General features: G+C 42.5%; 2 protein-coding genes across 2 annotated transcripts; one reads left to right on the forward strand and one right to left on the reverse strand.

The window, feature by feature from the left end:
• Positions 1–648: 648 nt before the first annotated feature.
• Positions 649–3,394, reverse strand: zgc:112496 (uncharacterized protein LOC541336 homolog). Its single transcript, XM_031739357.2, has 6 exons — positions 3,325–3,394; positions 3,031–3,180; positions 2,686–2,779; positions 1,454–1,613; positions 1,114–1,266; positions 649–920 (listed from the first exon to the last, which is right to left on the reverse strand). Exons 2-6 carry the CDS (start codon positions 3,153–3,155, stop codon positions 739–741), a joined length of 714 nt encoding a protein of 237 aa, XP_031595217.1. The 5' UTR covers positions 3,156–3,180; positions 3,325–3,394; the 3' UTR covers positions 649–738.
• Positions 3,384–12,205, forward strand: wdr24 (WD repeat domain 24). Its single transcript, XM_031739409.2, has 10 exons — positions 3,384–3,463; positions 5,167–5,651; positions 6,089–6,266; positions 6,411–7,083; positions 8,399–8,511; positions 8,610–8,734; positions 9,087–9,191; positions 9,310–9,647; positions 9,912–10,096; positions 11,576–12,205. Exons 2-10 carry the CDS (start codon positions 5,171–5,173, stop codon positions 11,742–11,744), a joined length of 2,367 nt encoding a protein of 788 aa, XP_031595269.1. The 5' UTR covers positions 3,384–3,463; positions 5,167–5,170; the 3' UTR covers positions 11,745–12,205.
• The last annotated feature ends 70 nt before the right edge of the window (positions 12,206–12,275 follow it).

The following is a 12,275-nucleotide window of genomic DNA, read 5'->3' on the forward strand; positions in this document are numbered from 1 at the left end:
TAGCTGCTAGAATTTAAGATACACTTGCAAACTCATTAGTGAAGTCTGTCTTAGAGTACAGATGGAACAAAAGATGGAGAGGAGGGAACACTGCTGAAACCTCATTTTCTAGCTTTAGTATGATCGCAAATGCTGAGCCACACGATATCATGCAAACATGTCATTTCATAAAGCAAGAGTCGAACCCCTCCCACAGTTTAGGATGACAAAAGTCGTACCTGCGCTGCTCTGGTAGTTTCTCAAGAGCTGCTTACTCGTATCTATAAAATGGTGCCAAGCTTACGAGGTTCAGCCTCTCAGACCCAGACAAGAGGTTGTACCAACACAGCGTTTACAAAAAGAATAAGCAGAAGAAGCTATTTTTTTTCCTCTCTGTCAAGAGGAAATTGAAGGACAACTAAATTTACCTATGGATAATTTATATCAAAGTCCTCATTAATGATTTCACAATCTATTGTACTTTTTAAATGTTCTGAACGGAACCATTTTATATTGTGTATATATATGAATATATTTTGTTTTATTTTGTACTGTTCATTGTACTTTGCTTTAATTTAGAAACAATATAAATAAAGAACAATACTGTGGCAACATCCTACTGCTTTTGACGTTATTTAACCGAGACGCGTGATGGATTAGTCGATCCGCAACACTTCACCACAAAAAGGTTTTATTATTATTTTGGGAAAAGGAAAAAACTACAAATTTTAAATCGGCATTCATGTAAAATGTTCGGTTTTATGCAGATTTGAGTTTCTTTGTTGGTCTCTGGTCAGCTTCACTGTCGGAGCACTTCTTCCCCACTGCGCTCCCCCTCACATCGATGTCCTTTAGAAGTTGGAGCTGCAGCTGTGTGGCTATGCTCATCACCCACAAACACAGCTCCAGCCTGTGGGGCGTCCAGTCCTGCAGCGGATCCACTGAGGGGCGAGAGGCAATACAAAAGCCTTTTTTTTTTTTTCTTCCCTTTTTGGTAAAGCACTTTTACACAACATGACCATTCACATATATAATAAAGGCATTAAAACGGCACATTAAACACAGGCCAATGTGGTATTTTAATGAATAGTGTCTATACTGCAGATGACGACGTAACCAGTTTGGTGTCATTACCTCTGTTTAGTTTTTCGGTCCTCTCAGTCATCTTTTCCAGGTACACGGTGTAGTGCTTGGCGGTGTACTGGATGGGCTTCAGTCCCGGTACACTCTCCATGGCTTCATCAGACATGAACGCAGCCTGTTCTGGAGCTCCCGCTGCTAACACAGCTGGAACAAAATGGACAGTCAGCCTCAAGCTACGCTGAACGCAGCCAACAAGTGCATATATTTTTCTACACAGAGTACAGAGAGTTCCAGCCTACTCGATCTAAGCACTGTTCTGTAAACTTGGAGAGGATCCCAGAGAAATTTTCATACGTTTGTCTTCATATCCCAGAAAAGATGGTGTGCCGACCTGAAGCAGTGGCTGGGCCGACTCCTTTCAGGGAGCTGAGCTCTGCAATGGCGGCCTGCACGTCAGGCAGAAGGCTGAAGGCCTTTCTGGAACATTTCTCCACCTCGTCCTCGCTGTTGGAAGCCACCAGCTGCTGCAGCCTCGGCCTGAACTTCCCTCTCTGCAGACAAGCCCACAGGGCCACTCAAGGACACATCTAATGAAGGGAGTGCTTTAGGACTCTTCATGCTATTTCAAAGCTACGCTATGTGTTTGAAGGAGTAATTACTGGTGCATGTGGTTGAAATGTGTGAGACAGATGCACTTGTAAAGGAGGCAAGTGCTGAGGAAACATACAGAAGTACTCAGACTTTTACACACACTCACTATGGGCATAAATGTCATGGTGATTTTGGATTTTTAATGATTACTTTGAACTGTTGTTTTCCCAGGATGTAATGATTGTATAGCATACATCTTTAATGATTTTAAAAAACAAGATCTGCCTCAAAGTCAGCACTTTCAAACTCAACTGAAATTTGTAGCCACCCACATGGACCAGCCAAATGCCTTTTAAAGAAAAGTTTTACGGTCAGTCAAGGCAAAGCTTGAGCTATTTGGTCACAATAACAAGAGCACAAGAGGTATCTAAAGGTGGGGTTATCTTATGCTGGAGACTTCTTCCTGTTAAAATGGAGTTTTTCTTTCCCACTGTTGCCAAAATGCTTGCTCATAGAGGCAGTCATATGACGGTAGGGGCTCTCTCTGTTTTCTTTGTATTATTGTAGAGTCTTTACAATATAAAGTGCATTAAGGCGAATGTTGCTGTGATTTGGTGCTATATAAATAAAACTGAATTAAAAAGCAGGGACTGTGCCAGGAAGCCAACTAATTTAAATGAACTCTACCAATTCTGCTAGGAAGAGTGATTAAATATTCAGCCAGAATTATGCCAGAAGCATCTGGTTGAGGTTGACATTTAACCAAATATTAGTGGGGGTGTATGTATAATCTTGACCCTGTGTGGGCAAGTCCAAAATAATTTCACTTGTACACAATGTTCTTTTTTTTAAAGTCAATAACGATGATGTACTATGTGCAATCATTCCACCCTGGAAAAAAGAACAGTCCAAATAATTAAAAGCCCCAAATCACCATGACATTCAAGCCCACAATGAAGGGATGTAAACCTCTAACCACACCTGAATGTCAAGTTTTCATTTTTGATTTAGAGTCCAGAAATAATTACTCACAGTGAGCTTCCACTCCATCAGTTTCTTTAGCTCTGATAGAGAGACATGTTTGTCAGGCCGACTTGAAATCAGTGAGGGCAGCTCCTGTTGGTACCTGATCACACAGACACTGATTAGGATCTGTGTACCTTTCATCTTACAGTCAAAGCAAAGCCAACTCATCCAAGTTCAATTCAATTTAAAAAAGCACATTCAATTTTAAATTAACAGGCATCAAGAGGAAATTGTGGTAAAACCAGGTCAGAAGTTATCCACTATACAACCCCAACTTCAGGTCTGCTTGCAGCTTTCTGCAGACTTTTAAATCGCAGCTGACATGGATAAAAAGGTGGAATAGGGGATTACCACCGCTCAAGGTCCAGCAGCTTCCCAGGTTTCTTGACTTTGGCCTTGGCCTCCACTACATCCCAGTATTTCTCATACACCTTCCTCCATGCGGCTGGCTCCTCACAGGCAAACAGAGCGCTCATGACAGCAGAAAGCTCACACCATCACCTGCAAACACAGAAGCATTTATTTCACACAGCCAAATAAATAAATAACATTACGCTTAACAAGTGTTGTTTTCGCCCTAATGTATTGCGGTGATCGGAAAATGTCACGTTTATTTTGAAGTACACGACATAAAAACAAACCCACCCAGATCGTTTCTAACGTCTGCTCGGTAGTAAGTTTTTGCCGCGGGATGGTTGCTTCTGTTATTTCAGACGGAAATCCCGCGAGATGATAACAAAATACTACTTCCGGTGCTGCAAGAAGGCGAGCTTCACAGCACAAGGTTTGTCCTTAGAAGTTGTTTGTGTTTTACTTTAAGCGCGTGAATTTTCTTAATTTGATAGATTTTTTAATTATCTGTCAGACTGTTTAAATACTTGTAGCGTTTGCGCTTTGTCTTGGCAAACCTGCGCGGCGACTGGTGCTAGCCAGCTAGCACTAGCATGTCATTCCAGTCATGTTTATGGTCAAAGTACAGAGAGTTCTGCAGCTTGTGGCCAACTCAGCAGGAGACGCGTAAACTACAAGCCGATTACTAGTCACAAATAGATGTGTAAAGACAAATTTAGAAGTAAATATAAACACCAACAACACGTGGCATTAAGAAGGTGAACGGTTAAAGTGTTAGTATGCATAAACACTGGCCACATTGCCAGCTAGTGTGTGTTTATGTTACTTGGTGGAGTAAATCACGTGAGCACCAAGCGGCTACAAGTTGTAAGAGGATGAGTAGATCCAACAAACCCACAGGATGAGCTTGTACTAAAGGCAGGATACGTAAGAGTATTTAGAAACTGCATGCACTTAAAGCAATAACGTGTCGGCTAGTGTGATTACACTGCAACATTTCAGAATGTCATTGCATTCTATAAACATTCACCGGCCACTTTATTAGGTGCACCTTGCTATTACCGGTTTGGAACCCATTTCTACTTCAGAGGTGCTTTAATTAAAAGTGGCATAGAGTCAGAAGGTGCTGAAAACATTTCTCTGAGATGTTGGTTCATATTGACATGATAGCATCACAGAGTCGCTGCGGATTGAACAGGTGCTCTAGTACACGGAGATCTGGTGACTGTGGAAACAAAGTGTGCCAAAAAAAATCCCTCACACCGATTAGACCTCCACCACCAGGCTAAAGCTTTGATACAAGGCAGGGTGGATCCATGCCAAATTCTGACCCTACCATCTAAATGTAAAAGCAGAAATTGGGACTGATTTTGTGAGCCTGGTTGAATTTGAATTGTAGCCTCAGTTTCTTGTTCTTTCATGACAGCAGTGGTACTCAGGGTTAGTGGTCTTCTGCTGCTTCAAGATTCGATGTGTTGTACATTCAGAGATGCTCTTCTGCATGGTCTAGTTGTGTTGGGCTGTTATTTCACATACTGTTTCCTTCCTATGAGCTCAGACCACTCTGATTATTATCCTCTGACATCAACAAGTAATTTTCACCCAGAGTGTCGCTCACTTGGTAGTTTTTATTTTTCAAACCATTCTCTTTAAACCCTTGAAAATCCCAGCAGGTCAGCAGTTTCAGAAATACTTAGACCAGCCTGTCTGGCACCACTAACAATGCCACATTTAAAGTCGTTTAAATCCACTTTCTGTCCCATTCTCATGCTGAGTTTGAACTGCAGCTGGTCATCTCCAACAAAACAACATGCCTCAGTTCACTGAGTTGCTGCCATTGGCTGATTAGATATTTGCATTAATAAGCTGTTACACAAGTTTAACTAACAGATGACATACATATGACACAGTTCATTATTGATTTGTGACATGCTGCCACCCAGTCTAGGAAGTGCTGTATAACTCTAACTTATTATTTTGCTTGAGTGCCACCTGCTGGTGGAGTCTAACAGCCTTATTGTAAGTTTGTATTTGTAGTTCTCTACCTTATGCCTCATGTCACATTAACTGGGTTTGACCTGATAGCGTGGACAAAGTATATTATCTTTACTATTATTATCATTATTTTTGCAACAGAAACATGGAAAAAATGTCAAGGGTCACCACAGCTCTTGGCAGCAATGCGATCAGTGGCAGAACCATGTTCTGCCACTTGGACGCGCCGGCTAACGCCATCAGCGTGTGCCGTGATGCCACGCAGGTGGTTGTAGCAGGACGGAACATTTTTAAGATCTACGCACTCGAGGAGGAGCAGTTTGTGGAAAAACTGAATCTCCGTGTCGGCCGCAAACCGTCGCTGAACTTCAGCTGCGCCGATGTCATGTGGCATCAGATGGAGGAGAACCTGCTGGCCACGGCGGCCACCAACGGGGCGGTGGTAACGTGGAATCTGGGAAAACCCTCTCGCAACAAGCAGGACCAGCTGTTTACTGAGCACAAGCGCACCGTCAACAAGGTGTGCTTCCACCCAACAGAGGTTTACATGCTGCTAAGTGGTTCACAGGACGGCTTCATGAAGTGCTTCGACCTGCGCAAGAAGGAGTCTGTGAGCACTTTCTCAGGTAATTTAGTTTGCAACAACTCTTTCATGTGTAATGTAAAGTAAGTCTTTGCATGAAACAGTAGCGCTGTTTCTTCTTAATATGTTGAGAATATGTGAAGTGAGAACTTTACAATGCGTACACTACAGAACGCCCTCTATACTGACACCTTTGATGTCTGTGGTTCAAAGCTGTAAAGGGTTGGATTGCTGTAGTTGTGGTAGAGAGATACAAAATGTAGAATTTCTCACTAAACAGTGAAAATCAAACCATGTAATTAAAGAAAGACCTTTTTTTCTTTACAGGAAAAGAGTGATTTAATGAAGAAGGAGTTAACTCCAGTTTTAGACTAATGATACTGAACTAATAACACTTTTATGGTTCACCTAATGTGATGAAGTCTTTTTCACTTGTCAGAAGTAATGCTGTCATCCCTTAACTTCCCCTGTTTCTTCTAGGTCAGTCAGAGAGTGTAAGGGACGTCCAGTTCAGCATGAAGGATTATTTCACATTCGCCGCATCCTTTGAAAATGGCAACGTGCAGCTGTGGGACATTAGACGACCGGACCGCTATGAGAGAATGTTCACTGCTCACACTGGTCCGGTGTTTTGCTGTGACTGGCATCCTGATGACAGGTAAGACAAGAAATATGAGACATGAAATAAGAAATTTCAGCCTTTCCTTGCTAACATGTTTTTTGTAACCTTGTAGAGCAGTAGACCCATTTTTTTGAAGCCAGGTGTATTACAGTTGTCGCCTTTCACCTCATTTCATTTTAGGGGTTGGCTGGCAACGGGGGGCAGGGACAAGATGGTGAAGGTTTGGGACATGACCACTAACAGAGCCAAGGAGATCTACTGCGTCCAGACGATTGCTTCAGTGGCACGAGTTAAATGGCGACCTGAGAGAAAGTTTCATTTGGCCACCTGTTCCATGATGGTGGACCATAACATCTATGTGTGGGACATCCGCAGACCTTTTATTCCCTTTGCCACGTTTGAGGAACACAAGGATGTGACTACTGGAATTGTGTGGCGACACCAGCATGACCCTCATTTTCTGCTCTCTGGCTCTAAAGACAGTACGCTCTACCAGCATATGTTCAAGGATGCCACACGTCCTGTGGACAAGGCTAACCCAGAGGGCCTGTGCTTTGGACTGCTGGGTGACTTGGCTTTTGCAGCCAAGGAGAGTCTAATCACCAGTGATGCCAACAGAAAGCCGTTCCCCGGAGGCGACCGCCGCTACCCCATGTTTTTCTTCAAGAAACCTGACCCGACAGAACAGTTTGCACATGTGTCCAGTGCTCTCAGCGTCTTTGAGACGGACTTGGACAGTCACCGCATGGACTGGTTTGTCAAGACGGCACAACTCTACCTCCTGAGCGGGAAGCCGTTTGCTGAGTTATGTGATCACAACGCCAAGGTGGCCCAGGAGCTTAAAAGACCTCAGGTCAGACCAATCGGCTGGAACAAATCTGTTATGTACTGCTGTTTGTTAGGGACATGAAACGTGTAATGCAGAGATTTATATATTAAGCTATTGAATATTTTCTGTTCAGTAACAACATCAGAGTGTTGATAAAACAGATTTTTTTTTCTTCGGCTTGTATTGGATGACATTGTGAAAAGAGTTTGGTTCTTTTAAATAATATTTTACATCATAGTAAATTGGGCAATAGAGTAGCTGGCTGTGTGGAGTTTGCATAGTCTCCCCTTTCAGACTGAAAACATGCAGGTGAGGTTACATCAAGGTTCCCAGTTGGCTATAGGTGTGCTTGTGTTAACCCTGCAATGGACTGGTGACCCCACCTCACACTCCAGTCCCACTATGACCCTGGAAGAGAGCGGATTATGCTAAATTTTGAACAATTGGATTAGCAGTCTCCTGTTAAAAATATTCATAATATCACAAAATATTCAGAAAACGTTTGTATTTTTACATCTAAAAAACTGGAACCAAAGATTGTTAATCACTGAGACTTTTAAAGATTAATCCTTTGAGCTCAGATCAGACTGTCTGTTCCAGTCACTCACTGCATCATTAAATACAGAGTAGACCATAATTTAAGAAAGGGGTTAGAGGAGTGTCAAACATACGGCTCAGAGGCCAGAATCGACCCGCCGAAGATTCCAATCCGATACACTGGACAGCTTTGGAAAATAAGGAGGAAGGCATAAATTTTGGACTTTTAATTGTCTTTTAATATGCTTTTCAGCTCAGCTATACCAAAGTAATTAAGTAATAGATTATTTTTTGTTTTTTATGATCTACTGCAAAATTTCTGCAGTTTAAAAAAAAAAACTGGATATTTTCTCTGTCAACAGAAACAAACTTTTTTTCTTTTTCTGTAATTTTACCATTTATATCTTCCAATTTTAAATCATCCTAACATTTCCTTCATTTAACACAGCAGAATGTTTTTGTCATGTAAAAATATTGTACAATTTGCTCCTCTTTTTCTTATATTCAGCTATCTCAGAAGTTAACTGTGTAGTTAAACTTCTTCATGCTGACAGAAAGGGGAGTTTCACTGGCCTTGTAAATGAGTTTGCCATCCCTGGCTTAGAGTAATTGAGTCGTGTTTCATTCATTCTTTTATGAACATATTGTCTGCATTATTTAAATTAAGCCATATTAGCACACTGTAAGTAACACAAATGCTGAAATTCTGGCTGTGCTCTCCTTCAGGAAATAGTACTGCAGTAACTCTCATTTGTAGTATATGTGCCGTGAATAATCACTTTTTTTTGTATTTGAACCAAAGGTTTCCACTACATGGACAATGCTGAGAATAATGTTCTCTGACCCTGCAAACCTCGCTACACCCGGTCCCAACCACAACCTCGGTAAACTCGGCACCTTGCCTTTAATGAACAGGTAAACAGAGTCGTTGGGTTTTTTTGTGCTCCATTCATGCGTACGATTATAGACTGAAAGGTAAAGTTTGCGTCTGTTGTTTTTTTGTTGTTTTTTAGTTTCAGTTTGAAGGACCTGGGTTCAGGGATGGGTGCGGAGAGCAGACTGGAGCGCAGTAAAGGTGAGAGCAGGCAGGACAACATCCACCTGGAGCCTGGGAACTCATACATCAGCAATAATGAAGGTGAGCTTTAAGAACGCTTGAGAGGCCGATCTGTGTGGGTTTAATTGGCACCGAAGTTATGTTCGCATGGGTCTCCGTCAACCGGACTTCTCACTAAACAGCCGTCTGTCGCGATGGCACGCGGAGGAAATCACTGTAGCGATGATGGTGCAATATTTACAGAATATTAAAAAATAAGGTTACTAGTGAGGATTAATCTGTAATGTTTGACTTTGACCATCATTATATGATCTGTCAAAGCATTCTTGTCACGTCTGAAGTACAGTCCAAACCCTAAGGATGTAGGCAAATAGTTTCTTAGTTGTTCTTATAAAAACCAACACTCATCACATTCAATTTGATTTTCTTCCAGAAAACGAGGAGACGGAAGGCAGCGAGGGCCATCCTGAGTATATGTTCGGCGACGCCGAGTTGGATGACGACGACCTCTATTCCATGGAGCACGACAACCAAACAGGTCAGTCACAGCGTCGCCTGCTCAGTAAGGGGTTGCCGACGTCAGCGCCTGCTGTTTATAACCGTCTTCCTGCTCCTCGTCTTTTTGCCTCTTATCTGTGCTTCTATCATTTCAACAGAGGAGCAGGAGTACACGCTGCCCCAGGAGGCCTTCCAGCTGCGCCACGAGATCGTGGATAACCCGTCCGCTCCGGAGCACCTTCAGCAGGACAAGGCCGACTCCCCGCACGTCAGCGGCAACGAGGCCGAAGTCACCTGTTTGACACCCATCGAATCTTTCTCTCTCATCTCCATCTCCCAGCCGCTGTTCAGTCCACATCTGCCCGCCAGCTTCTTCTGCCCCATTGTGCGGGAGATGCTGAGTTACTACGCTGAGCAGGGCGATGTACAGATGGCTGTGTCGGTGCTTATTGTTCTGGGGGATCGGATCCGCAAAGAGATCGATGACCTCACCCAGGTCAGTTAATGAAACAAAAAATAAACTCTGTTTTGTTAAATGTTAGAAACAAGTGAAATTTAGCATGTTTTCCTGTTGGCAAAGCTGAATTTTGAATATAGGTTTTAAAAAACGAGTAGAATAAAAATACAGCAAGTTTCAGCGGCTTTAAGGCCTTTTTATATGACTTTAAATTGTATTTGTAGCTTAAAAAACATCCAAGGTTAGTGATACAGCGACAGCATGGATTGCAGTCTGAGCAGTTACTTTATTTTTCCGTTTCAGGAGCACTGGTACATGTCCTACATAGACCTGCTGCAGCGATTCGAGTTGTGGAACGTGTCCAATGAGGTCATCAAACTGAGCACGTGCAGCGCCATCACTTGCCTGAACCAGACATCAACAACACTGCACATCAACTGCAGCAACTGCAAGCGACCAATGAGCAACAAGGGCTGGATTTGTGACAGGTATGAACACTGTGGCACCGTTTAATTAAAGTGTATGTGCTGAAATAGTTCTGGGATGGTGTTTTGGGTTCGTATGGTCAGGATTAATTGGACCTGTTCCCAGTGAGCACTGGACTCTGGCTGGTTACCGATTCAGTTCATCAATAGAATTTTTAGTTGATGTCCACTTTGGTGCCTCGGGGTCTCCATCTCTGCTTTTTGCAGATGATGTGGTTCTTCTGGTTTTATCAGACGATGACCTCCAGCTCTCTTCAGGGATGGTTTGCAGAAAGATGTGAAATGGTTTGAATAAGAATTAGCGCTTCAAAGTCTAAGGCCTCGGTTTAAATACCTCAGTGTTTTGTTCATGAGTGAGGGGAGAGTGGTGCAGCGACTTCCAAGTGTAGTGCCGCATCTGCAGTGATGTGGACGCTGCATCAGTTGTGGTGAAGAGAGAACGGAGTGAAAAAGTGAAACTTTAGATCTCTGTTCCTACTTTAACTTGTGGCTACAAGCTCAACGTGGTGACTGAAAGAATGACATTGGGGACAGAAGCGATGTAAATCAGTTTTCTCCAAAGGGTGGCTGAGCTTGATCCTTAAAGGTGGGGTCAGGAGGGGATGTTGAGCTGATACTCCTCCACACTGAAAGGAGTGACTTAAAGTTCAAGCACCTGATAAGGATGCATCCTGGACGCTCTCAGTTAAGTGTTCTGGGAGTGTCCAACCTGGAGAACTCTTAAAGTGACCATAATTCCCTCACCGTTTATGCTAGAGACAAAACTGAAACAGTTTTAGAAAGAACAGAAGACGATAATTACAGGGATATTCGGTGCATCATGGTAACATAAAGCATTCACCATGTATCACTGTCTGAACACAAACAGAAAAATCAGTTCCACCTAATTTTGTCCTGTGTGCAGAGCAAATGGTGAGAAAATTTGAATGGTTCATGAAAGATTAATTATTTTCTAATTTTACAGCAAAATTACAAAATAAGTCCAGGCAGCCTGTATGATATTTGGGTGATCAAATGGTTAAGGTGGAAAGGGGAGTAACATTCAAACCTTTGTCTAGGAGCTCCTCTGAATTTGGAACTTCTTGTTTTTAATATAAATAATACCATTTTCATTATTTTTAATTGCAATTTTATTATCCTTGTCTGGAACAGGCTTTCTTTTAAATGAGACATTGAGTTTCAATGAGATTATCTGTATAAATAAAGGTTTTACATTGTCAAAAAAAAAACCTGTCTTAAAGCAACTAAACTGCTTTTTTTTTTTTTTTTTCCACCTTTCGTCAGAATAATTACTCGACCCAAGTCTGTTTATCATCATTATTCTGATTTAATAAAGACCACAAAAAAAGTGATAGGGCAGTATGAACCAGTGACTATACTGGGTGGGTTCCAGAGTTGCAGCTTGTATGTGCTGCGTGAGTGTTGGTTTCTCACAAACTGACAGGAATGAGGTCTGACAGCTGCCGTGTGTCTCTCCTTCAGGTGCCACCAGTGTGCCAGTGTATGCGCCGTGTGTCACCATGTGGTGAAGGGACTGTTCGTGTGGTGTCAGGGCTGCAGCCACGGCGGACATCTGGAGCACATGATGAACTGGCTCAAAAGCAGCGCTCACTGCCCTGCCGGCTGCGGTCACCTGTGCGAGTACACCTGAGCTGCTCACAACTACTGTTAACAGAGCTGGTCCTCTGTGGGAGTGGGGAAACGGAAACACACACACACACACAAACAGCCAGACAAGATGTCTTTATCCTTCTACGTGGACCTGGAGTGTTTGCTCACCAGGAAAAAGGAGGACAGCTTTGAAGTGAGCTTAGACCAGAAGGAATCAGAGGTTTACATGTGTCTCCTGGACGGCTACGCAAGAACAAATACAATCACATGTTCGCAAATGATGTTTGATTCTGTTTGTATGAGCAAAAGTTTATATAGATGTATGCTGCTTTTTACAGTTTTTAACCCTGAATACTGTACAGGAAGAATTGTTTGCTCGTCTTCGTACATAATGTTTATTTTGAAGTACTGTAGATATTGGTACATTAATTTATACTGGAGAGGAAACGGCTCTCTGTTCTAGCAGTATGTTAAAGCAATAAATACTAAATTAACACTTTTTCACGTTGATTCTGAAGTGCTCATATAGAACATCCAATCTCCACGAGTCAGTGTGAATAAACTCTCATTC

This window comes from Oreochromis aureus, linkage group 8, assembly GCF_013358895.1.
Source record: "Oreochromis aureus strain Israel breed Guangdong linkage group 8, ZZ_aureus, whole genome shotgun sequence".
NCBI lineage: Eukaryota > Metazoa > Chordata > Actinopteri > Cichliformes > Cichlidae > Oreochromis > Oreochromis aureus.